Source organism: Camelina sativa, chromosome 10 (genome assembly GCF_000633955.1).
Source record: "Camelina sativa cultivar DH55 chromosome 10, Cs, whole genome shotgun sequence".
Taxonomy (NCBI): Eukaryota; Viridiplantae; Streptophyta; class Magnoliopsida; order Brassicales; family Brassicaceae; genus Camelina; species Camelina sativa.
The window spans coordinates 6,934,559-6,960,732 of record NC_025694.1 but is presented as its reverse complement, the minus strand read 5'-3'; the positions used below and the strand labels follow the sequence as shown (position 1 = coordinate 6,960,732).

The 26,174-nt window shown below is 33.0% G+C and overlaps 5 protein-coding genes and 1 pseudogene across 6 annotated transcripts; 5 read left to right on the top strand and 1 right to left on the bottom strand.

The window, feature by feature from the left end:
- On the top strand, positions 5,687 to 7,541 carry LOC104717627 (1-aminocyclopropane-1-carboxylate synthase 7-like). The gene is made up of 3 exons (XM_010435235.2): positions 5,687 to 6,006; positions 6,107 to 6,402; positions 6,605 to 7,541. Exons 1-3 carry the CDS (start codon positions 5,803 to 5,805, stop codon positions 7,461 to 7,463), a joined length of 1,359 nt encoding a protein of 452 aa, XP_010433537.1. The 5' UTR covers positions 5,687 to 5,802; the 3' UTR covers positions 7,464 to 7,541.
- Positions 13,149 to 14,619, top strand: LOC104717626. The gene is made up of 3 exons (XM_010435234.2): positions 13,149 to 13,278; positions 13,605 to 13,808; positions 14,210 to 14,619. The coding sequence occupies exons 2-3, from the start codon at positions 13,627 to 13,629 to the stop codon at positions 14,394 to 14,396; spliced, it is 369 nt and encodes a 122-aa protein (XP_010433536.1). The 5' UTR covers positions 13,149 to 13,278; positions 13,605 to 13,626; the 3' UTR covers positions 14,397 to 14,619.
- Positions 14,885 to 16,619, top strand: LOC104717625 (probable caffeoyl-CoA O-methyltransferase At4g26220). 2 transcript variants are annotated; one of them, XM_010435233.2, is made up of 5 exons: positions 14,885 to 15,041; positions 15,426 to 15,533; positions 15,618 to 15,842; positions 15,925 to 16,056; positions 16,144 to 16,619. In XM_010435233.2, exons 2-5 carry the CDS (start codon positions 15,465 to 15,467, stop codon positions 16,432 to 16,434), a joined length of 717 nt encoding a protein of 238 aa, XP_010433535.1. In that variant the 5' UTR covers positions 14,885 to 15,041; positions 15,426 to 15,464; the 3' UTR covers positions 16,435 to 16,619. The 2 variants fall into 2 exon arrangements, with proteins under 2 accessions (XP_010433535.1, XP_010433534.1); XM_010435232.2 differs by having other exon boundaries at positions 14,887 to 15,007.
- Positions 17,053 to 17,942, top strand: LOC104717623 (60S ribosomal protein L31-3). Its single transcript, XM_010435230.2, has 3 exons — positions 17,053 to 17,160; positions 17,297 to 17,399; positions 17,519 to 17,942. The coding sequence occupies exons 2-3, from the start codon at positions 17,320 to 17,322 to the stop codon at positions 17,796 to 17,798; spliced, it is 360 nt and encodes a 119-aa protein (XP_010433532.1). The 5' UTR covers positions 17,053 to 17,160; positions 17,297 to 17,319; the 3' UTR covers positions 17,799 to 17,942.
- LOC104717624 lies at positions 17,845 to 20,365 on the bottom strand. The gene is made up of 7 exons (XM_010435231.2): positions 20,210 to 20,365; positions 20,068 to 20,129; positions 19,893 to 19,976; positions 19,459 to 19,513; positions 18,839 to 18,974; positions 18,532 to 18,582; positions 17,845 to 18,427 (listed from the first exon to the last, which is right to left on the bottom strand). Exons 1-7 carry the CDS (start codon positions 20,316 to 20,318, stop codon positions 18,328 to 18,330), a joined length of 597 nt encoding a protein of 198 aa, XP_010433533.1. The 5' UTR covers positions 20,319 to 20,365; the 3' UTR covers positions 17,845 to 18,327.
- LOC104717622 lies at positions 21,035 to 22,488 on the top strand (annotated as a pseudogene).

Here is a 26,174-nt window from a genome sequence, read left to right as displayed (position 1 = left end):
TTCACAAAATCGTTTATAAAAAATGATTTTGTGTTGACAGCAAATCACTGGGGATTAGGATGATCATCATCCTTTCTCAGTTTAGTTGCTAGTTGCTACAATTATCTCATGGTTCAGACTTGATCTCTTTTTTATTTCTTTTGACTGGTTATGAACGAGTGATGGACACACGACCCCCGGCCCCTAGTACAGTATATTATAAATATACCATCCTGGTATAGTATAGCAAGCAGTGCAGTTTTGGCAAATTAAAGTACATATATTATAGACTTTTTCGTTTTATTTTACCCTATAATAATTATGTATATCCTTAATTCCTTATAATCTGGAACCTATATCAAAGCAAGAACAAGCAAGTTAAAATTAGTCCTCGTAAATAAAAATAATTGATAATTTTCTTCTAGCATGTGATTACATAACGCATTGTTAATTAGAATTGCTTAAGAAACAAGTACTCATAATTGCTTAAAAATGAAATAATTTCTAATTGCTGGTATGATCAACCTTTCGGGCATATATAGTTACTATGTGTAACAATCTCTTGTCTATGGCTTGAGAGAAACACTTGCATTCATATTTAAATTGCAGTAGAAGAATTTGAAGCTTACAAAGCAGTACCATTATATGAATTCATTTAGTGTTTAGAAATTTGAGTAGTTTAATGACAAATAATAGAAACATATTAAGTAAACTTTTCAGTGAAATCCTGATTTACCAACAAAAGTTTACACTAACAAAAAGGTCATAGCTATATAACTAGATAATATACTTAATTAACAACAAAGATTATAGATCACAGTATCGTTTGATGCATGTCTCGTATATTTTCATGAAGATGCTCTCCTTGTTAGCCGCACAAACAGTCGCCAAAACTCCACTTCTCTTTCACGTTCTCAGTTACAACTTGCGTCATTGTTTATTTAAAGTTTATATTAATTTAATCGAGTTATTAGTATTTAATTTAGTTCATACTTCAATGATTGGTCCGTAAGATATTATGAACTTCTGCTTGAAGATTTCGTGTTAGGATTAGTAATTGATTGCAATTTATTATACACTTATAGGAATCAATCAATCAATTGGTGACTAAATTTGATTCTATGTTCCTATGAAATTACACACGATATGTAAACAATTCATTGGATTGTCACGTTTGTGGAAGACATAATCCAGCATGATTTGAAGCAAATCTATGACATTAAACTAGAAGAAATGAACCATTCAGTACTAATTTTCTAACGTTTTGCTTCTAACATGTTTGTTTTCTAAAGTTAACAACATATTAATGTATATATAAATCACGGTTCTGATTTTTGATCGTTATAATGTCTTTTTCCATTTTAAAGATAAATCAATTTCGAAAATGATAGTGTTTTCACTCTGCATACTAAAATGATGGTGATACATACACTTTTATGTATATGTATTTAATTGTTTAAATGATTGATCGAATGTTTTTTTTTTTTTTAAGTGACAAATTAGAATATACATACATCTCTTTTGTTTTCTTTACATTCATCTAGGTTTGGGAATACTACATGGTTATATTAAATCTGATTATTAACGTATATAAAGTTATACATATAAGTTGTAAATTAGAATAGTAACCTATTACGGAATAATGTAAAACTGTAAAAAAAAAAAACAATACATAAAAGAAACAAATAAAATTAGGAGTAAAGTTTTTAGTAATATTTTTGTAACTGGTAAAAATTTAAAGCAGTAACACTTGTACCACTTTTTTTATGCTAACCAATCACATCCATTATATATATTAATATTAGAGTTGTTCCACACTCGCCTTAATTTTCGACTACTGTAATACAATTTTATAAGATAAAGTCTCTAACTTCTAACCGCTATTGTTCATTTGCTTTATGCCTTATATCTGTAAGATCTTACATGTTTATGAAATTCAAGTTTTACTTGCCATTAGTTCACTACAAAAAGGAAAATAATTACTGCAAATGACCTTTTTCATTTTATGTGTGCACAACTATTACAAGTGACCACAAATATTTTTTTTGCATATTTATTTTAATTTGAACTGGAGTAGAATTTTATTGCAATAGTTTTTCTTATGCATCGTCATATTTGCAAAATTCCGAATATTATGCACTCTTTTTTACTCACAGTTTATGAAATTTTAGTTGTAAAAATATTTTGAATGTTATAAAAATTAAAACGCTTTACATATATATATGAGTTTGACTCCATATTGCAATATAGATAGATATTCATAATTAAGTACGACTCCTAAATTTTTCTCATATCATATATATATATGATATATTAGTGTTTGTTCTTCCTAATCTAGGTAATGAATATAAGAAGTACATATAAATCAAATTCTCAAACATAAAAACATATAATCAGCACTAACACTTTTTCTCAAACATAAGACGTATAATCAGCATTACCATTTTGTTTTTGGAGTTGGTAATGTATTGAGATTCAATCTACAGTTTTATTGCGAATCTTAAGCTGGTGGGTTCGATCACATGCAGATTATACATTTGTCTATGCTATAACTATTACGTAAAAAAAAATATACACACATATGTAACAACACGTGTGTATAACTGTGTATATCTCCTATATACGTGCATCTACAATTAGAGTATAAGTTTACATTGTTTTTGTTATCTTCTACCTAAATTAATTACTTTAATTCCTTATATTGTTGTGTCGATTAATACCCTTTAGTCAGCTGTTTTATGTCCAAACATGCAAACAGCAAATCCTTACACAAAATCTTAATCTTGGTGTGCGGGCAAAATTGCGACCATACAACTCTTTTATTATACCTAACCATAAATCCGATCTAAAGAATAAAAAGTTTTTTTTTTCTCGGGTTTGAGTCCGAATTAAGGATATGTAATAGACTAGAAATGGAGTTATATATTCCTTCGGCTAGAGCAAATATGTTAGGTTGGTTTTATAAAAAAAGAAAAATCGTATATGAAATATAAAATAGCTAACCTTACATTACTTAATTCATTCTTGTACTTGAGAAGTTACTTACACATTAATCTTAAACTTCATTGTCAAAACAAGCTTTTTTTTTTTTGACAATAAAAAAATTAGCTCAAACGAGTCAATCGGGAACAAATCAAAACAAGGTTTAAACTGGGAATTACAATATTTTCTATTTATATTGCCCTTGTAGACAGAGATCAAATTTTGATAACATGTGCTTAATTTAGAACTGTTCTAGAATTCGACTATACTATTATGCTATGATGGTTATAGTCTTATAGTAATAAAAACAATCATTTATAGTTTGGAGCAAAAATCTCCGTAGTAACCACTTCTATAAACAAAATGTACCCACCAACACAAAATGGAATCAACAACTCTGAACTTGTGCTTTTAATCTTTGGTAATTGTCTATAAGAGATGTTTTTTTTTTGTTAATTACTCCACTTTTTATTTGAGTCTTGAAAATTTCGATTCTATAAGACTACACTATTAATTGCGATACGTGGGGTCAGCTAAGAAGATCCTGCAAGAACTTATATTCTTGATGATCATATTGTTCACAGATTGGAATCATAATCTTATGCTACGATTGTATGTATCTGTGTCACGTAGGTCGACTTTTAACCACTCTTAGATTTCCGAAATATCCTTCTCTATCTTTTTGCTTCACATATCGTATTACTATATATAAAATTGGATGAGCTTCATAAGAGTTTGACATGTAGCAAAATTTCAACTAAATAAGAAGATTTAGATATATGTTTAATGGTATTTTAAAAAGTGACATGGTACTATAAATAAAATAACAAAATTAAGAATTAAAGAGTAAACTATGTTAAATATATAAAGAGTTTAAGCGGATGAATGGTAGGTATACCATTTGTTTAAGTTTAATGGTTTGTAAACATAATTCGGCTATTTTTTACATCTAAATATATATCAAGTTTTCAAACATGATTATGTTTTATTTCATTAGCGTGTTGAAATATAGTTCAAAAACAAAACAAAACAAAACATGTAAAAAAAAAAACGTTATTGATCTACTAATACTAGACATTCAACGTTTTGCACAAAAAAAAAAAAAAAAAAAAGGNTTCAACGTTTTATAAGTTTTAAGGAAATTTTATAGATTATGAGGGTTTAAAAACTGTGTTTTATAAGTGTAGTTTTTGTAATAATTATTTTCTGTTACATGTTTATCTTCATGTGTACAGAGAGTAAGAGTTAGTCTGATAGCATGTGAAAGGGGGTTCCTAAGTACGAGAGAATTAAAATCTGCCTTAATTAAACAAAGGTTTTGATTAGCCGTACGTACCGCCATCAATAAGGAGCATTATTATCACCCCCATTAGGGAGCATACAGTACTTTGACCACTTGGCGAAAAATTATAAAAATGTTACGGACTAATTAGCCCAGAATTAATTAAAATTAATTAATACACATAAGTTCATTCTTTTTTTTTTCCAACAGACCAACACATAAATTCATTATTAAACTAATAGATATTTACTAAATTGTGCTAAATATGAAGTATATGGATTGGAACTCAAATACTGTTAGAACGATGATATTTTCACAAGCCATTAACTCTTGTCAACACTAATAAAGTGTATATGGATAGCCACCCACCCACTCCTCTCGTATAATCGGAATTACCTTTTTTTCTTTTTTTTTGGTGTAATAATCGAATCCGTGTAGTCGGCATTTCAACCACCGTATTTGGGCTATAGATCTCATAACTAAAGTTTTGGAAAAATAATTAAATAAATATTTTATGGAACAAAAAAAAATGTATTGCCAAAGAGAAGGAAGAAGAAGACACAAGCTAACAGTTGTCCGAAACTGATTTTGGCAAAAGGTGATCTTTGATTTTGCTTACAACATCGAATCAGAACCTTTAATTTAGTTGTTTCCCCATTTCTTTCACCTAATGGAGTTTAATATCCCCAATATATTTGACTAGTTACTTAATTATTCCAGTTTTAATTTATATTTATACACATAATGTAAAACAGACGTATACAGTTTTATAATCTCGTATACTACTGATGACTCTTTGTTTACATATAAGTTTTGTTATTTAAATTTGTAACAAAGAAAAAAAATAACTTAACTAGTTATTGTCTGTAAAGATATATAAAAAAGAAAGTACTTTACAGTTTTCACAGTGAGCATGCTATCAAAATATCAAATATATGTCAAAAAAGGTGAACCAGATTTGTAATACTTATTGTGACATTGTTGTATTAGCGAAGGATATTTTATTATGAAAATATTTTCTATAATAAACTTGAGTAACAAAAAATGTATTGGTGTCCCTTTTTCGATTTAAATCGTTGCAGCCGACTAAACCCAATTTTTTTTTGAAACTTTCCCGAAAATAAACCACATTGACAATATTACGTATAAAAATTGATAATCAACGATTTATGGAACTGGCGATCTGCTATAGATGAACCACCAAGAAGTTTCAAGATATGAAAAACAAAAATAAAAATAGCCAAAACACTCTTATCTAATCATCCATTTGCAGGTCAATGACAACTTATTTTTCCACAATCGAATCTTCCTTATTCTTTACACAAACCTCTTCTCTATATGTAAGTAAACTAATATTATTAAATCGAAATATTGTCAAAGACTTCCATCTCCGTCACGTTTGCTATATATACCTCTCCCTCATTAACACAAATGTTTAACTCCAACACACTTCTCCTCTTATCTCTCTCGCTCTCTCTCTCTCTCTCCCTCTCTCCCCCTCCGATTGTGTTTCAGAGCTGTCACGTGTCACGTGTCAAGTTCGAAACTCTAAGAAAAAAATGGGTCTTCCTCTAATGATAAAGAGATCATCAAACAACAACGACAACAAAAACAACGTCGTCGAGCTTTCTCGAGTTGCGGTTTCAGACACACACGGAGAAGACTCACCTTACTTCGCCGGTTGGAAAGCTTACGACGAGAATCCTTACGACGAAACTCATAACCCTTCCGGTGTTATTCAAATGGGTCTCGCTGAGAATCAGGTAATTAATTTTTTTTATATATATATATAATCATCCTTTTCTAATTATATATGGCGATAATGTACTAATTATCTCTCTCCATCATATTTGTTACACACAGGTCTCGTTTGATCTTCTAGAAACTTACTTAGAGAAGAAGAACCCAGAAGGTTCGATGTGGGGATCAAAAGGAGCTCCTGGTTTCCGTGAAAACGCACTGTTTCAAGACTACCATGGTCTCAAAACTTTCAGACAAGCCATGGCTAGCTTCATGGAGCAGATTCGAGGAGGTAAATCTAGATTCGATCCTGACCGAATCGTCCTCACCGCCGGAGCCACCGCAGCTAACGAGCTCTTAACTTTCATCCTTGCCGATCCTAACGACGCTCTTCTAGTCCCCACACCGTATTATCCAGGGTACGTCACACTTTATAATATATATACCGATAACGGATTAAAATTTTAAAAATAACATGGTCATTCTTATATATAAAGATATAGACTACAAAGAAATAGTTGCAACAAACCAACACCATTTATAAGAAAATTATAATCTTTTATATATTTTCAATATTTTAATGCACTGTATTTACCGAACAATTTCGTTATTTCATTACAGATTCGATAGAGATTTGAGATGGAGAACCGGAGTGAAAATAGTACCGATCCATTGCGACAGCTCGAACAATTTCCAGATAACCCCGGAGGCGCTCGAGTCAGCTTACCAAACGGCTTGTGGCGCAAACATTAGAGTCCGAGGAGTGCTCATAACCAACCCATCGAACCCATTAGGTGCGACGGTCCAAAAGAAGGTTCTTGAAGATCTCCTTGACTTCTGCGTACGCAAGAACATTCACTTGGTTTCAGATGAGATTTACTCCGGCTCGGTCTTCCATGCTTCTGAGTTCACCAGCGTTGCAGAGATCGTAGAGAACATAGATGACGTGTCAGTAAAGGAACGAGTCCACATCGTCTACAGCCTCTCCAAGGATCTTGGTCTTCCCGGTTTCCGCGTCGGGACTATATACTCGTACAATGATAATGTTGTGAAGACAGCGAGAAGGATGTCGAGCTTTACGCTTGTCTCGTCGCAGACACAACACATGTTGGCTTCTATGTTGTCGGATGTGGAGTTTACGGAAAAGTACATAAGGATAAACCGGGAAAGACTTAGGAGACGGTACGAGACGATTGTGGAGGGGCTTAAGAAGGCAGGGATTGAGTGTTTGAAGGGGAACGCAGGACTGTTTTGCTGGATGAATTTGGGTTTCTTGCTCGAGAAGAAAACTAAGGACGGCGAGCTCCAGCTTTGGGATGTGATCTTGAAGGAGCTTAAGCTGAACATATCTCCGGGAACTTCGTGTCACTGCTCGGAGTTTGGTTGGTTTAGGGTTTGTTTTGCTAACATGAGCGAGAACACTTTGGAGATTGCGTTGATGAGAATACATGAGTTCATGGACCGAAGAAGGAAGTTTTGAAATGTAAAGTAAAAAAAATGAAAGTAAATTAAATCCGTTTTTTTTGGTGGTTAATATATGGGGGAGGGTAAATTAATTTTTCAGGAAAGAGGAGATGATTAATCGAAATTCATTGATGTCAAAATGGGATTTCATTTGTTTCTCTTTTCTAGATATTATTGTTTGTTTTCTTGCTTTGTCCAAAGCAAGTTAATTTGTATGTTCATCAAGGTTGACCTGTAATACCTGATGTTATAAACGACTTTTTTTATATAAAAGATTATTTTATATAAAATATTATAGCATATATTTCTTATGTATATCTCTATAACTTAAGTAAGCATGGTGTAACAGATCCAAACAATATTGTTTACGGCAAATGAAAAATCTGCATATATATGTTGATAAGATATATACTTCGGAAAATATATTATAGACAGTAGGTAGCCACAAATTTGCTTCTTCCTTTATTTAAGGTCACTGATCTGTATGTAATATTTTGTTGACTTTTTTCTTCTCGAATTGAAGTGAAAATTTGTTGATGTATACTTGTATTCAGCAAATGGGTTTAGATAAGATTATTTCAATATGTTCATGTCATTGTTGATGTAATTTCTGCAGAAGTTAGTGTTTTTTTATGGTCGGATCTTTTTGACTTGGTCACTGTACAACTCTAACAAGAAATGTGTTCCTTTTATTCTCTTAAATCTTAATATTATTTCTCCGAATACAGACAGTTTTTGGTGAGATCGAACTAAATTTTTACGTAGCTACCAAGTAAAGTATCTTACATATATATGAAGATTTATATCAAAAAAAAAATAGTACAACTATTTGTAAGGTAAAATCATAACATGTATAGTTTTGTCTTTTGATAACGAAAGATTTTTTTTATGTCAGCGTAACTCTGACTAATTTTCGACTCTTGTGACTAGATGAAGCAAATTAATAAGAAATATCACAATGTTTTTTTAAATTGAATATAAAATTGTATTCAACCAAAAACGTTTATACAAAAAATTCAATAATTTATTTTAGAGCTTGAAAGAAAAATCAAAAGAGAGAGTTTTAAGAAACACAAACTTGGTTACAAGGATGAGCGAGTAGAGAACCACAGCTTTAAGCCATCAGCATAGTGATAATCTCTCAAGCCTCTCACATAGAAGATTTCACTAATCGCATGAAATGTGATATCTAAAACAAAATAACTCTAAAGAAGTGCAATATATATGCTCACAAATTTGAATTTAGAAGCTGAAATGAGAACTAGACTAGTAGTGGTCTTTGACCAGAAAAGATGTATAGTTTTCTTAAATACAACGACTTACGAGCTTAAATATGGGATTTGTCAGTTTATTATTTTCATGAGATAAATATCAAAATAGTTGGTTTATTCCTAGCTAACGTCCCAAGTTGTTTCATTTCTTGGCCAAGACGAGGTCGTATACCACTTGGTTGAATAAAAACAATTGAATTAAGTGCAAAGACATTGGTCTCTATTAAAGGAATATAAATAATGCAAATTGTTGTTACATGTATTTATTTACACAGATACTTATATTTTCCCAAAAAGTGTGGAAATTACATTATTGTATTCTGAATGAGTTCATCTATAAATTTAATGACAGGGAATGGTAGTTTTGTTGCACACAAAAAAATAAGAAAAAAGCATGGTATATATTGGTAGCTAGATAGTATATAGTATAGAGGTTGCATGCAACAGAAATATAGGCATGCATTTCTTACATCATGCACCTAGCGAAAACTAAAACAATCATTGATTCAGAATTGAAAATTGCTTTAGATAAATCATACATACATAAGTGAAACTCTAAATTTACGATTAATAGATGTTTTATACTGCACCAAATTTTCCATGTATGTGTTTATTTACTTTGACCTATATTACATTTATACTATATATAGCTTTTATGTTATGATTAATCATTTTCGTTATGTCATGCAGAAATAACAAACATATATGTACAACTTTGACTTATACAAGGTATAAATATTACATTAATGTTATAATACTTCCACTTACAGCTAATTAGGAGAAGTATTTGATTTGACTAGTCATTCTAAAAGAAAACCTTCTTAATTAAGCTTATTAAAATGAGTTTCGAAAGCGTCAAAGAAATGTTAAGAATTCAAGACTAGTGGACTTTGCATGCATAATCCTTTTTAAATTAATCACCGATTTGACACTTAGTCTCTTCAATTTGCATGTTTCGTTATGACTTAAAAGTTTTAGTCTCCTCAATTTGCATGTTTCGTCATGTCTTTGTAATACACTTGACTTTATACATACTCATGTCTCTATCTACGTGTCTAATACTATAATTTCTTATACTCGAAATTGTGGGTCAAAATAACTTTACCTTCCCCTTGCTACCCCGTTTATACTTTTGCCTTTATGTTCGTGAATATCATAATGTACATATATTTATGATATTTGTTGCTCCTAATGGTCAAAAGTTTCAGTATTTATAATTGTAGGCTTGTGACAAATGGTACCAAAACATGTGTGACAAGTGCAAGGATTGACTTATCAAACTTCCCCAATAAGAAAATTTCCGCGAGACAATTTATTTTTCATATTTTATTTTTATCTTTGTCGACAACAACATGCAACACCATATAATTACACATATGTATATATATTTATGCAATGTAAGTTTATAGAGTAACATATAGGATCGTTTTATTCATGTCCAATGCGAATTCTGATCTATACCCACGAAAATGACAAAAAAAAAACAAAAAACAATCGAACCCACGACCTCTTTTCAGAATTTGTAAGGCCATTTCTCTTTTGCGTTAATTTATTTTTAGTATTCGAATTTACAAATGTTTTTAAGAAAGCCTAGAAGAAAGTTTCTTCTACCCTTACGAATTATGATAGTACATTTCAGAAATCGATCTTACCGGTGATACACATTCCAATCTCGCATCCACACGTGTGTCGTGGTCGTTAGGATTTTGCAACTCAATACTTATTAAGGGTCAAAGGTCAAAGTGAACAGCTGGAAGAATATTAGCCGTGAGATCATTCCCCACCTCACACGCGGATCACGCTGGCAGGCTGGTTCCTAAAAAATCATTGGGCACGTCCCACGTGTGAACTAATCATCAACGTCGTCATTAATTTTACCACTACATTGGTCTCGTCTTGGTGTCGTATTACGAGCTGCTTCGTGGAGTATACTTATGGACTTATCTTTACAACAACCCGAAGCCTATAAATCTTAATTGTTAAAAAGGAATACACATTTTACACGTACTTATATGTATGTACGTATTACGTATATATGGACCCAGTTCCAAATGTGGTTAGGTTAAAAGTGTATGTATCAGTACTTTTAGTTACCAGATTTGAATGGGGAACTTCTTTATGAAATGCTAGTTCGAGAATTTGTACCATCCACAACTATGTTAAAAGTATGGATAAGTGATATTATCAGTTCTACCGAAAAATATTTGGTAAATTTTTCTTTAGTACAAAACTAGTATACAAATGTTACTGTATAATTTCTCATCATGACTTAATTAGTAACTTAATTTTCTGATTAGAAATACTTGTGGTTCGTAGTAACTAGCATCCTCTTCGAGTCGTCGTATCACAATTATAATCTGTATGTGTATGTGTACGTGTTCGAGTTATAGACGGCAGAAAAAAAAAGACAAGTTGGCTATAAATAAACTTTAGATTGTAATTTGTAAATTTTGTTTACATTATATTGTCATGTGTATTATTGCATACGATTATTTCTATTCAGATGATTTTAATAAGACGAAGAAAGAAGATAAATATAAGTGGTCCACAGTGTTATTTGATGACAATCTAGTCAGATTAATTATGCAAGTACATAATAGTTAGCTAATCATTAAGCAAAAATGCGATCCAATGAATGAGTAACATTAGCTAATCATTAAGCAAAAATGCGATCCAATGAATGAGTAACATACTTGATTAGCGTGTTTAATGAAGATATATTATGGTGTTGGTTTAGAGATATACTGTTGTTATGCACTTTGTACAAGTACTGCTTGTAGTATTATAATTTTATCTTTTCTTGAATTTCTTATTGAGTATTATACGCATGGTCGTCTGATTACTCGTATTTTTTTTGGAGTGGCAATAATATACCATTTGGGATATTTTTATGTTTGAGACCTCACGTCAGCTCAACTACGATGTTAGTGTTATTGTTTAATTATTTCATATTTGTTTGGTGTAAAAGAGAATATTAAAAACGTTCAACTTTTTAATAGGAACTAGATTTTAATCCGCGGTGTACCGCGTGATTATGTATTTTTGTATATTTTATATAATTTACTAAAAAAATATTATGTTAGATCAAATATATGTTTTAAACTCTTTTACAATAATATTGAGATATTTGTAATTTTATTTTCTTTATCTATTTAAAAATTATTATTTTCACTTGAAATTTAATTAATCAAAATTCTTTTATTTTGGAATTTAATCAATCAAAATTAGTTGTTGTGAAAGTAAACATCTGTTAATATATATAATACTTTGTAGTTAATATAAAATTATTTAATTTTTCTTATTCACCAATTTGAAATTAGTTAGTTTTGTCTATGAGTATGATGGAGCGGGTTAGTGTTGATTTTTAACTCCTTTCATGTAAAATTAAGTTTTAAAATATTTTGTTTGTGTTTTTAAACCAACCCGCAAAAATATATAAGTGTACTAATATTAACCTAAATCTCATCACATTCTTATGATTATTTTTAGTTTAGGTTAGGGCCCGTGGATAAATAAAATTTTCCATAAATTATTGTTGCTTTTTTTAGTATTGTTATTGATATTTACACAGATAATATTATTGATATTACTCATATGACTAAATTTGATGTATTCACTATTTAAATTGTGCAATAGAATATATATATATATATATATTTGTATTTGACATCATAACTCTATAAATGACACATGTTCTTTAGTCAAAAAACATATATCATTTTGTGGAGGTTAAAACAATATATATATATATATAGTATAATAAAATCATACATTATTAGTTTATTTTTATATTTTTTTCTACCCATTTTTGATATCAATTGCTCTATTCATTTTAACATAGAAAACATTAAACAATTTATGTATAATGGAAAACATGTATAATGGAAAATCAAAATTGAATAAGGTAAGATATTATAGTTTTTTTTTTCATTAAAACATTTTAAAACTTGTAATTAAAAAGGAAAATAGAAATTGATGTTGTTCAGATATTTAGGGAAATATATATTTTCATACTCGATTTTCTTAATTTAATTTTTAATTTTTTTTTGTATTAAATGTTTTAATTATAATGGCATATGATGTAAATATTGTCTAAACATTCTTCTGAAAAATGCTGTGAAAATAATAATATAGATATCGGGTAACCGTAGCTAGAGTCGCTGAGTAGCATTTACAAATTACAAGTACACAATGTTAAACATTTACATAATTCTTAAACGTAATGCTTCTACCACATAATTTTCACTACAAATTTCATCAAATTATAACATTTAAAAAAAAAAAGAATAAAAATGGTATTTTGCTGGTGAAACAAACTTGTCCATATTTCTTAGCATAACTGGCCCCCCGCTTCTTAAGTGTCATCACCGTCCTATTAAGAGTTGCTAAAGGCCCATATAAGGCCCATAATTTATCATCGGAGAAAGAAGCGAGAGAGCGAGAGAGAGAGCGAGGGGTAACAAAACAAAACCCCCAAAAAACTCTGTTGATCGATCCCACTGCGGTAAACGGGTGACACACCAGTTCTACAATCTCCGTCGCCGGTAAACATCAGCAAAGGTGAGAGAGACCTTTAAATTACTTTTTCCCTTTTGATTTGAAGCTTCATCTCTTCTATTTCCACTTTTTCCCCTGTTTTGGGAATTTGAGTGCTTAGATCTGCACTTTCGTGTCGCTTTACTATCATGCAGCATTAGATTGAGTGTGGAACAATGAATGATAATGTAAACATTCATAAAGTCTGAGTATTTATAAATGATCTTAATCTTTTGATGATTAGGGTTTTGTTTTGGTGATTCTAGTTTAATTTTGGAATTGGATTTTATAATGACTGTATCCATTAGCTCCCCTTTTGACTTGCAATCCAAAAAATCGTGTTTTTATAGCGAAGAGTTTTGTTTTTGAGAGATGGCATCCAAGTTGCTACAACTGAAATCCAAGGCTTGTGAAGCATCCAAGTTTGTGTCTAAGCATGGCACAACTTACTACAAACAGTTGCTTGAGAAGAACAAGATGTACATCCAGGAGCCAGCCACTGTTGAGAAATGCAATGAGTTGTCTAAACAGCTTCTCTACACACGTCTTGCTAGGTTTGTTTTTTTTCCCCCTTTTCTCTCTTATCTAAGTAAGACAATCAATGTGCGTGGTAGTGTGATTTTCTAGCAGGGTAGAGTTTGGTGTGTTGGTGATAAAAAATGTATCTTGGCTTAGTTTTCGGTTTGGTTGTAGCTCGTTCTCTATTAGGTTTAGGGATGGTTTGCTGTGTTATCAAAGGTTAATGGAACTATACATTCTAGGTCTGAACCATGAATTCATCACATGCCAATCTATGGTCTCTGCTTTGCTGCATCTTAATTAGATACCAAACATTTATCTGTTTATAGAGTATGTTAGTGTATATTTTCTTAGCAGAATAGTCTTTTCGTTGTTTCTTGATATGTTATTCACAACTACAGTTTAGCTATGAATGACTTGTTTAAGTGGATCGCAGCATTCCTGGGCGTACAGAGTCATTTTGGAAGGAAGTAGATCACGTGAAGGGCTTGTGGAAGAATCGGGCAGATTTGAAGGTCGAAGATGCTGGAATTGCAGCACTATTTGGTCTGGAATGCTTTGCTTGGTACTGTGCAGGAGAGATCGTAGGAAGGGGTTTCACTTTCACAGGCTACTACCCTTGAAGAAACAAAGCAACCCTCCCATAAACAAACAAAAAAAATCATTGAATGCCTAAACTATCTCACGGCTTGACATTAGTAGCAGAGTTAATTTCTTTTTTCTCAGGATAATTAATACACAAAAAAGTTTTGAAGCTGATGCATCATCATCACTCAAGGTAGCTTTAATAATATCAGTCGACTAACCATGTTGGCTTTTGGTGTTACTTTTTCAGTTTTAAAATTATGTGAATGCCCATTTTTTTTCTTGCTCACATTAAAGAAACCAGAAAACTAGATCATCAAAAGCATAGTGCTTTGGAATATTTAGTGGTTGTATCATCGAACCGTTATTTCGAAATGGGTTTGGACCGTTTGGTAAGATGTCTCCTTCGTGAAACATCAGCACTCACCAACCTTACCAGAGAAGTATAAAACGACATCATGCACCGATCCTTGTTGTTAATCACATAAAAGGAAGAGAATCAAAATATTGACAGTTGTCGTATAATATACGAGCAAATGTGCAACGTCTTCTGTCTGTCATTATTTTTTTGTTTGCAATTTCCTATAAAAGCAAGCCTTGTAAGGTGTTAGAAGCATCACTCAAAATTGTGGCGGAAGATCGGAAACGGGTACTCTCTCTCTCTCTCTACTCATTATAACTCTGTAAGTCATCTTTATGTATCATTTTTGAATCGTGAGTCTTGTTGTTCTTTCTGTATGAGTATATGGATAGTGAACCTAGCCTTGATTAAGAAGTCAACGGTCTGCTAAATCAATTGGTTTTTAAAGTAGTTTAGTTCTAAGAACCAAGCAACTGGATTTGATAACAGCTGATCAAATCCACTCATCTTAATAAAAGATCCCTCTGTGCTTTCACCTCTATCTCTCTGCTTAGATGCTTTTCCTTCAAAACTAGAAAGATCGCCAATTTCAGAAGAAAGATTTTAAATTTCACAAACCCTGAATCAATCATAAAGAACCCTTGTTCTCTGCATACTGTCTTACGTCATGGCTTGGTTATTAATTTATACCCTAATCCTTGAGCAGATACTTGATTGTGTTTTGGGAAGAAAACTGTGATTTACAATGGCTAAAGATGAAGCCAAGGCATCAGATTATTCTAAGGGATTGCTGAAGAGTGAAGAGCTCTATAAAGTGTGTTCCCCTACTCATTCATTTTTCACATTTCTTCATTTGACTTTCCATTTATCTGATACCTGTCTTTGAACAATGTTACAGTATATTCTGGAGACCAGTGTATACCCACGCGAGGCAGAGCCGCTCAAGGAGCTTAGGAATATTACTCATAACCACCCTCGAGCTGATATGGCTACTGCACCGGATACTGGCCAGTTGATGAAGATGCTGTTGAATCTGGTAAATGCAAGAAAGACTATAGAGGTTGGGGTTTTCACTGGATACTCTCTTCTCCTCACTGCTCTTACATTACCAGAAGATGGCAAGGTATGTGCATATATATGTCTTGAGCTCTACCGTAGTTCCGTTGTTCCGATTCTGCAACTGATTTGGTATACGAGCCCTGCAGGTTATAGCTATTGACGTGAGCAGAGACTCGTATGAGAAAGGATTGCCAGTTATAAAGAAAGCTGGTGTTGAACACAAAATTGATTTCAGAGAGTCTGAAGCTCTTCCAGCTCTTGAAGAGCTTTTAAATGATGTATGACTTCATACTTCTTTGTCTTTCTCTCTCAAAAAAGGAATTAGTATGTAATACCCTGAGATGGTCTTTGTGTTTTTGATGCAGAAAGGGAATGAGGGTGGATTTGATTTCGCATTTGTGGATGCAGACAAGGTGAATAATTGCAACTACCATGAGAGGCTTATGAGACTGGTCAAGGTTGGTGGGATAATAGTGTATGACAACACTCTCTGGGGAGGATCAGTTGCTGAACCGGACTCTGCCACACCCGAGTGGAGGAGAGAAGGGAAGAACGCAACACTTGAGCTGAACAAGAAACTCTCGGCTGATCAGCGTGTGCAGATCTCGCATGCTGCACTTGGCGATGGGATCACTATTTGCAGGAGATTATATTGAGCTATTGTGATGCTAGAGTGTTGTTCTTTGTGATCTTGTGGGTACTGTGTTTGTGAAACCTTTCTATATTGAGCTTTTGTGATGCTAGAGTGTTGTTCATTTGTGATATTTTGGCTCGTGTGATTGTGTGCCTTTATATTGTGAGCTATTGTGTTGTTATTTGTGATCTTTTGGATTTCTTTCAAGACTCAAGAGTATTTAAAAGTACCAAGAAGAAACTTTTGAGTCTTTTGGTAAAACTCGAAATTTAGAAAGGTTCGATACAAAATTATTGAAAAGTTAAAAAATAAAGAGGCGTTCCGAGAATCGAACTCGGGACCTCTCGCACCCAAAGCGAGAATCATACCACTAGACCAAACGCCCACATTTATACAAACCTTGTTAGAATTTGTTCTACCGACATCAAACAATTTAGTTTTGGTCTCCGCGGTGAAATGTCAAAAGCCAATATTTTCATCCAAGGTTAACAAAAGTTTAAAATTCTAAATTATCCAATGTTGAAAATCGTCAGACGTTTATCTTACGATGTAATAAATAAATGTTTTTTTTTGGAGTTCAGAAACTGTCAATTGGGCCATACGAAAACAGGTCTAGTAAAGTAAAAAGCCCATAAAATGGACTAGGGTTAGTTCTTCATCCTATAGTTTATAGAGCGCCGCATATAAGCATCCACACTCCTCCGCCACCACCGGCTCTGTATTATCGGCGTTCCCTAGAGAGACGAAGGTATACTCATCTCTCTCTCTGTATCTTTAATATCCGTTTTAAAATTCGTGCCAATGGACTTTTTTCTAGTAAACTGAGCTATTCGGTTCAGTATTAGATATCGGAAATAAACAGATTTGAGTTTTGATATTCGCAGGAACATATTATAGAGACATAAAAATGTCGGAGAAGAAGGGAAGGAAAGAGGAGGTGGTGACCAGAGAGTACACCATCAACCTTCACAGACGCCTTCATAGCTGGTAACTTCCTAAACCAATCTTACTTTTTGCTCTTTTGGTTCAAAAATTCGTTAGCAGTTGGAATTGTCTGATATCATGGATTGAAATTGAACATTGCCTTGATTCGTGTTGTTACACAGTACCTTTAAGAAGAAGGCTCCAAATGCTATCAAGGAGATAAGGAAGTTTGCCGAGAAGGCAATGGGTACCAAGGATGTGAGAGTGGATGTCAAGTTGAACAAGCAGATTTGGAGCAAAGGTATCAGAGGTCCACCTAGGAGAATCAGAGTCCGAGTTGCTCGTAAGAGAAATGATGACGAAGATGCTAAGGAAGAGTTCTTCTCTCTTGTCACTGTTGCTGAAATCCCTGCTGAAGGACTCTCTGGCCTTGGTACTAAGGTTATTGAAGAAGAGGATTGAACTATCTTGTAATCTTCCTATCAGAATTTTTTTTTTCAATTTTGGGTTTTTCGAATCAGTTATTGAAGAGAACGTTTATCTATCTTCTTGAATCCTTGTCCACCATATCTCATGAAATGTGAGCAAGACATAATTTTACTCTTACGGCTGTATGTCAAAATGACAACTTCGCATAGTACTAGATGCTAATGCTCAGATGTGATCATTATCGAAGTGATCACATCTTGAGAGTATATCTATGAATCTGCACCAATTTCAAGTGAATTGTTCCAACTCGTTTAACAAGTTTATACCTGTAAATCTGCGTCATGATTTGCCTGTGAGCTGGAGTCTGCTTTGAGCCTTTGAGTTAATCATGAGTTTCCTTTTATACAAAATGAATCTTATAACTGTTCATGCAGAACATGAAAGTTTCGATTCTATTTACAGCAAAAGAAGAAAGCTCTTTATGGGATGATATATGGAGTCAAAACTTGCACACTGGCTATCACAGAGTTACTCTGAAGAGTATAGGGATGGCATTTGATCTCTACCTTGATTTATATGCGTACATATAGTTCCTTAGTTTTTTCACTTCTTCAGATGATTCCTCCAGTAGATGGTCCACGTATAGACAAGTTCCAGCTCCGCTGCAATTTCATAGTACAGTGAGTTGAACAAACATTAGTGTCACATACATATGGTATTATGTTGTATATGCGCAAGGTTATATCTAAGTGAGAGATGTGCATACCAAATAGGTCCAAATGGAAGCCATATAGCATCCCACCGGAACTTTGGAAGCCTGGAACACAAGTGAAAACAGATAAGCACAATCATGCATACATAGAGCATAAGTATCCCTATTCTTAATCTACCATAAATGCTAACAAAAAGATTAATGGTACTAAAAATTGCATTATTATCAATGAACCAGCATCTCTGGAGCTATACATTGAGACTGAATGTATTTTAGCTTCTCTTAGTAGTAGTAATTATGAAGGTTTGTTAAGTGTACTGTGATATCCGAAGTAATGAAATTTATACTCTCTAGTGTGTACCTCAGCAAGTAGTAAAGCCAAAAGATGGTCAATGCAGATCCAACAACACATGAGTACCAGAACCATCTTCTATGATCATTCTTCTTATCTCGTAGCCCGACAATGGAGAGACAGCACGCCATGATAGCGATCCACTCTGATCCAACAATCCAATGACAGAAATGTTATTGTTGTAAGAGTCAAACATTCTAAAACTTAAAGAAAGAAAACTGAAGATCAAGCAGCAAAGTCTTCCGGTGGATTTAAGGTTTCAGTATGGCCATGAATGGGTTCTTATAATTATAGTAGCAGAGAATGAGGAAGGATTTTTATGCCTAAGGTCAAAAACACTCATAATGCAGTCAATCTTTCTCGTTCTACACTATTCCACCAATGGATATGCTCTCTTATGAAAAGTGATACTCGGGAATTACAGCCAGAGAACGACCGTACGAAAGTGTGCATTAGGTTAATATGCATCTAACAACTAACATTACTCCCTATTTCCCATATAGGTACCAGCGACATACACAGAATGTTCTACACAAGCTCGGTATTGGCTGTATCACAATATCGAATGACGAGTCAAATCTAGTAAACCATGGTTACAGAGCGTAAAAATACATAGATGAAAGACAAACCAGCTGAAATGACCATCCATGACTTGAGATCTTCCATGAAGTAGGCATGATACCGCTGCACAGAAAAAATTGGCATAACTTAAGAAGAACTCATGAAATACAGACCGTACAATATCTTATTATATAAAGAGACATTTGTTTCACTCCCTACAACGATTGCAAGTTAAATCAATGCAGCAAAATCAGTAGCTCTCCATAGTCAGACAATACATTCAAAACTCTAAAATCCAAAACCTAATATTAAAACAACACTCAATTTCGACTATATCCTTTTAAGTATTAATTCAACTCCCTTTAGTAAAATCAAAGTTTCCGCTGCAACTGAAAAAAAGGAATCTGATCTAAATTTTCAACTTCGGATTCAATTCAATGAGAAGGTAACTGGAAAAACAAGAGGACGAAGAAGGCCACACTTAAGGAAGAGTTAATCATACCAATTCCCATGGTGAAACGAACTGCTGGAAGATGGAGTAGAAAAGGAAAGCTCCATAACAGATCAGAAGAACCACGAACACACTCTACGCATAAGAGAAACAAATACAAACTTCTTTTAGAACCAGAAAACTCCTCAAATTTTCCTTGAAATTAAATAATGTTCTCCGATCTTACCCTCCACTGCCGACTTTGCTGAGCGTGAGCTTCCTCGAGCGACCTAACGTACTCCTCTTGCTCTGTAAAACGAAGATGACAACGAGAAAGAGTTACTACGAGCTCGCTTTTGCGAAAATCAACAGGAAGAGAGAAACAAAACCCTGCGTATCGATAGGCCGAGAATCGATGTCGTCAGAAGTAGGAAGGACGAACTTATCATCATCTTCTTCGCGACGAGTTCTCCGCCATTTTCTCGCTAACTTCTTCATCTGATTTTTTCTTTCTTCAGATTGCAAACAAAACTCAGAATTGGAAACCTTCAATAAGATTTTAGTAGAGGGGAGGGGGGGGGAGTCTCCTCCAGAGCCGCCAATCCAACGAGAGTTTCTCTAGTCGAAAAAGCCTTTTAAGCCACGGTCTATTTTAAAAGCCCAGCCCATATTATTACTATATACGCCAGTCCATTTCTTGACCCCAAAAAAGGCGGCAATACATCCTTTTGCGCCTAAGATAAAGCAATTCATAAATTAGTTGCCATACACGGTCGGCTCAACCAGAACAAGTTATACGCAAACAGACTAGAAATATTCATAACGAATAATTCGATAGAGCAATACTTGCCATATATATACATCATACATTTAGTACACCGATTTGAATACAGATTCGCAAACATATATGATGAATCATCCCCATTTCCATATTTATGACAATTTTGGATTCATGTTTCTTTATCTACTCCGATTTATATATTGCTAAACAAATCACTCGCATCAAAAACGTTATCAAACAATGGAAACTTTCCAATATTCTGTAATGATATCCGTAATTAATTCTCTCCTTCGCATTTATTTTTCCCTTATCTCTCTTGTTCCCTATATAAGAATACGATCGTTTCTCTTATCTTCCACTCACTTACTACAATCGCAACCAAAAAACAGTTCTTCTCTTTTTAAGAAACCAATCTTCTTTTTAATTGTTTGAGATGGCTCAAATGACTCTGAACGTTGAGAAGACGGTGAGCACTGACGGTGGGAAAAGAGCATACGTCACTTTCCTTGCTGGAAACAAAGACTACTGGATGGGTGTGGTTGGTCTAGCTAAAGGACTTCGTAAGGTGAACTCTGCTTATCCTCTTGTTGTGGCGTGTCTCCCAGACGTGCCTGAGGAACACCGTCAAATCCTGGTGGCTCAGGGATGTATCATTCGTGACATTGAACCGGTTCATCCCCCGGAAAACCAAACCGGTTACTCCATGGCGTATTACGTTATCAACTACTCCAAACTTCGTATTTGGGAGGTAAATACTTTTACTTACTATATATGTATAGTTGTGTTTATTTATCAACATTATTACGTGTGTTTTTAAAACATGATGTCCGGCCCTGTTGTCACGTCGAGAGTGTTACGTCCTAGTAATAAAGATTATATATAACCAATATCATGTCCGATATTTAGATTAATCAAATAACAGTGTACAACCGTGAACCGTGTATAAATAATAATTTTAAAAGTCGTTATTTAATCGTTTTTTCCCACATATATGTGTTTAACGACTTCTCATTAACATATTTAAATGCAGTTTGTGGAGTATGAGAGGATGATATATCTTGATGGAGATATACAAGTGTTTAGTAACATCGATCATCTTTTCGATGCTCCTCGTGGCTACTTGTACGCCGTCAAAGATTGCTTTTGCGAGATATCTTGGTCCAAATCTCCACAATACAAAATTGGTTACTGCCAACAGTGCCCTGAAAAGGTGACGTGGCCTGTTGAAAGCCTCGGCTCACCACCGCCGGTATATTTCAATGCTGGTATGTTGGTTTTTGAACCAAATCTCCTCACTTACGAGGATCTCCTTCGTGTTGTTCAAATCACGACTCCAACTCTTTTTGCCGAACAGGTGCAATTTTTGTTTTTCATTATTTGAGTTTTTTTTCTCTATCATACGATTCTAATATTAATGTTTGTTTTTGATAGGATTTTCTGAATATGTACTTCAGAGACATTTACAAACCAATCCCCTCGACCTACAACCTTGTATTGGCTATGCTTTGGCGTCATCCTGAACATGTTGACCTTGACCAAATCAGTGTTGTTCATTACTGTGCTAATGTACGTTTTATTTTGTTTATTTTATTTTTTTCTCTAGGTACTTCCTTATATGTAAGGATTTACTAAAGTTTTATATTTCTAATCAATATTTACAGGGTTCAAAGCCTTGGAAATACAATGAGAAGACATGGTGGGAGATTTATGGATCGAGAAGACATAAAAATGTTGGTGAAAAAATGGTGGGAGATTTACGAGGATTCGAGTTTAGACTACAAATACTTCGTTGAGACTGACTCTAAGCCGAATCCGATCACTGCACCCTTGGCTTCCAAAGAATCTGTTGGTGATGTTCTTACCAACCTTGCCCCCTCCGCCGCATAACCTAATCGTTTTATGTGGAGGCAGACTATATCTATGCTAAATTTTCTTTTTGTTTTCTTTTTGGTTTTAATAAAAGGTCTAGCTATATATTATAATTTTATCATAATTATATATAGCAACCTCGTTTGAGTTTTTATGTTTAACTTGTGAGAGTATAGAGTGGTTGGTGTTGTTTGTCAATGTCGACCTTGACCACCGTATATCTCTCTGTTTTATAATCAAATAATACGAATGCAATTTAGTTTATTTCTCCTTCAGTCGTTTTCTTTTTCTCTTTGCATCTATATTAATTCGGAAAGTAACATTTTTATACATCAATGGTAGTTTGATACGTGATAATGTTGCAACTTATGCTTTGAAAAGACTTTCTTGAAATTAGTATAGAAGATAAGGAGATTATATTATAACTGAAAACAATTTCCCAAAGACATTTTATTTATATTAGTTTCCATATAAGTTGGAAATTTTCGATTCTGAATACTATCCGATTCCTACCAATATGGTAAGGAAAATAAATTACTAAGATATTGTATTTTTTTTTGTATATACTAAAGGATCCGTAGAATATATCATGAGTCTCTTATACCTCTCCATTTTCCAGTTTTGGACACTAAATGGAACTAATATTAGCGTGATTTCCAAACTTGCCATTTTACTCTCTTTTTACAAGTGTAGTCCATATTGTGTTATACGCCTCCGGTCCATTATTTCTTGAGCCCACAAAATCAACATTACATTACGCCTAAGATAAACGATTAGATTAGATTAAAATAAAAACAAAGAGATCACATGTCAACAACACTAAACGAGAATATCAAACCATCAACATTACATTACGCCTAAGATAAATGATTATATTATACTAAAATAAAAACAAAGAGATCACATGTCAACAACACTAAACAAGAATATCAAACAATTAAACGATGATGAAAGATCAAAATGGACTAAAAAGAAACATTGATAGCGATCAAAACAGGATGCATGCAAGAGTCAGGCTAAACAAACATAGCTCGATGAATCACTAAACATTGTTTTATGGATGTCCACATCGCTTCATATAATTTTCAGTAAAAATAAAATAAAAAACAAAATTGTGACTAAGCTATGACTAAGCTATTCCTATTTTAGCCAAGCCATAGAGAAGGGGGACACTTTGGATTGGTTATATTTGCATGTTTCATTCACACATAATGTGTTGTCTCATATCCAATAATTGTACCTGTAACATATTAATAAAATAAAAATACACAATCATTTATATTTAAAAAAAAATTATATTTCATCCTTTTCTTTTATTCTCTCCTAATACCATATATTGAGAGAAGTTATAAAATATAAATTGCAACAACTAGAGGCTAAAGTGAGAGAGAGAGGGGGTCGCTAGGCAAATTTAGCTAGAGAAGGTGAAAGAGTGTAATAAAAGACCGATCATCAAGAAGAAATGTACGATAAACAAATGGTTCTCGCCTATACCACACGCTAATGAAATTATGCTTATTTGTTTGTTTTGTATGCATAAGATATAACATATAAGTTGTTCATATGACGCTTTGACTTTCAAGATATTATTCAACATTGCTAAATTCATTCAAATTTGCTTTAATTAGATCTAATTTTAAAATCAAAGAACTATTTAATATGTAAGAGTCCTGATATTAAGACGAAAACTTAATAGATTCACCTTTTTGGGTTTGACAAAAAAAAAAAAAGATTTACCTTTTTGGAAGCATCATATGAAATTATGAACAATTGTTTTTTTGGAGATACAATCTTAAACTCATTTTTGTTACAATATATGCGAAACTAAAATAAAATCAAACAAAACTTATCTAACTCACGCATGAAATCTCTTAAATGGTGCTATAATTATATTTTTCAATTGCCATTAGTAAACGGATTGACCAAATATCAATATATATCCATGCATATGCTTCAATAATTTTGAGTTTTTGACCGGTTTGGGATACTTTCAAGTGTTGAATTTCACATTTATATGTTGATACTTAACATGGTTTTAAGTCCACATCGCTTGAACATGGTTTTCAATTGAAAAAAGAAAACAAGAGGGAAAGATTCCCAAACGATGACTAAGCTTCCTGTGTACGTGTTATATAGCCAATGCATAGGGAAGAGGAAGTACACCTTGTATTTATTCTATATACATGCTTCATTATCATTAGACACAATATTTCATTGAGCTTGAATGCTTTTGTTTCATACCCGATCCATACTGTATTAATAAAAATGAGTTTACCCAATCATTTTACAGATTTTAATTATGTCAGATAGTATGAACCTTCTCTTGAGTTTATTTATTATTTCATATCAATCTATATAATCGCAGCTCAATTAGTCACTACGTTCCAAGCTTATAGCGTTTGTTGTATAGGTTATTAGAATTAACAACAACAAAAAGCATAAAGTATATATGTAGTAAATAGTTTTGAAGTACAGTGTGCATATCGTCGTTTTAACTAAGTTAGTGATTTTTGGATGACAAAAAAAAACTCTGGTTTTGGTTAGTGTTCATATATTCATGCATATGCAAGCTTCATAAATTCTGAGTTATCTTTTACCGGTTTAATTGGGGTACTTAATTTTAATTGTTGAATTTCACATTAGTATGTTGATGATACTTAACATGGTAATATGTCCACATGCTTTTCAGTAAAAAAAAAAAAATTGAAATGATGACTAAGCTATTTTTGTTATAAGTACCCATGCATAGGGAGGAGGAAGTGCAGCTTCCCTTTGTTCTCTATACATACTTGCCGACACAATGTGTCATTGAGCTGGAATGACTTGGTCTGATATCAGATTATTGTACCCGATCCATATAAATAAAAAGAAGTATATATATACAACCATTTTTCACGGATTTTTATGTCAATTAAGTAGTGAAACTTCTCTTGAACTTACTATTATTTTCATACCAATCACTATAATTGCAGCTCAATTAATCATTACGTTCCAAGATCATCGTTTGTGTATATAGGTTAATATTTTATAAGTTATTATTATTATTTTTTTGTTAAAAGATTTTCTTATATATAGATAATAAAGTATTACACAAGGAGCCTGATAGTTATTTAGCTAATACATAAAAGAAAGAGGAAGAAAGCTAGCACAAAGCTAGATTACAGATGATAAATATATATATATATATATAATAAAGAAAACAAAGAAAGATCAACATTAACAGCAAAAAGTTATCTATATAACAACAAGAAAAGTATACAGTATATCGTTTTGAAGTATGCATGTCTTCGTTTTAATTAAGGACGTTTGCGATTTTGGATACTTAAAACTGTGGTTTTGGTTAGTGCATGGATATGTTCATGTCGACTTCTCTACGTTAAATGGCGATTACCCAAAAAACGAATAATAGTGTTACTGAGTTATTAGTTCAACCAAAGTTAATTACTCTATTTTATCATATGACACCTGTCTTTTTGTAGTTGGATGGTGAGCATAGGATTCTTGAAATTGTGAGAGTAAGTATCACGTGTATTTTGTGTCAAAAAAAAAAAGCACATATGTATTCGTTTTGTTTCTTTACTCTCCCGGCCCCTATAAAAGGTACCATATATTGAGAGAGAGCATACAAATTTCAACAATGCAGAGACAGACAGAGAGAGAGGGGAGAGGAGTTTACAAAAAAAAAAAAAAAAAAAAAAAAAAAA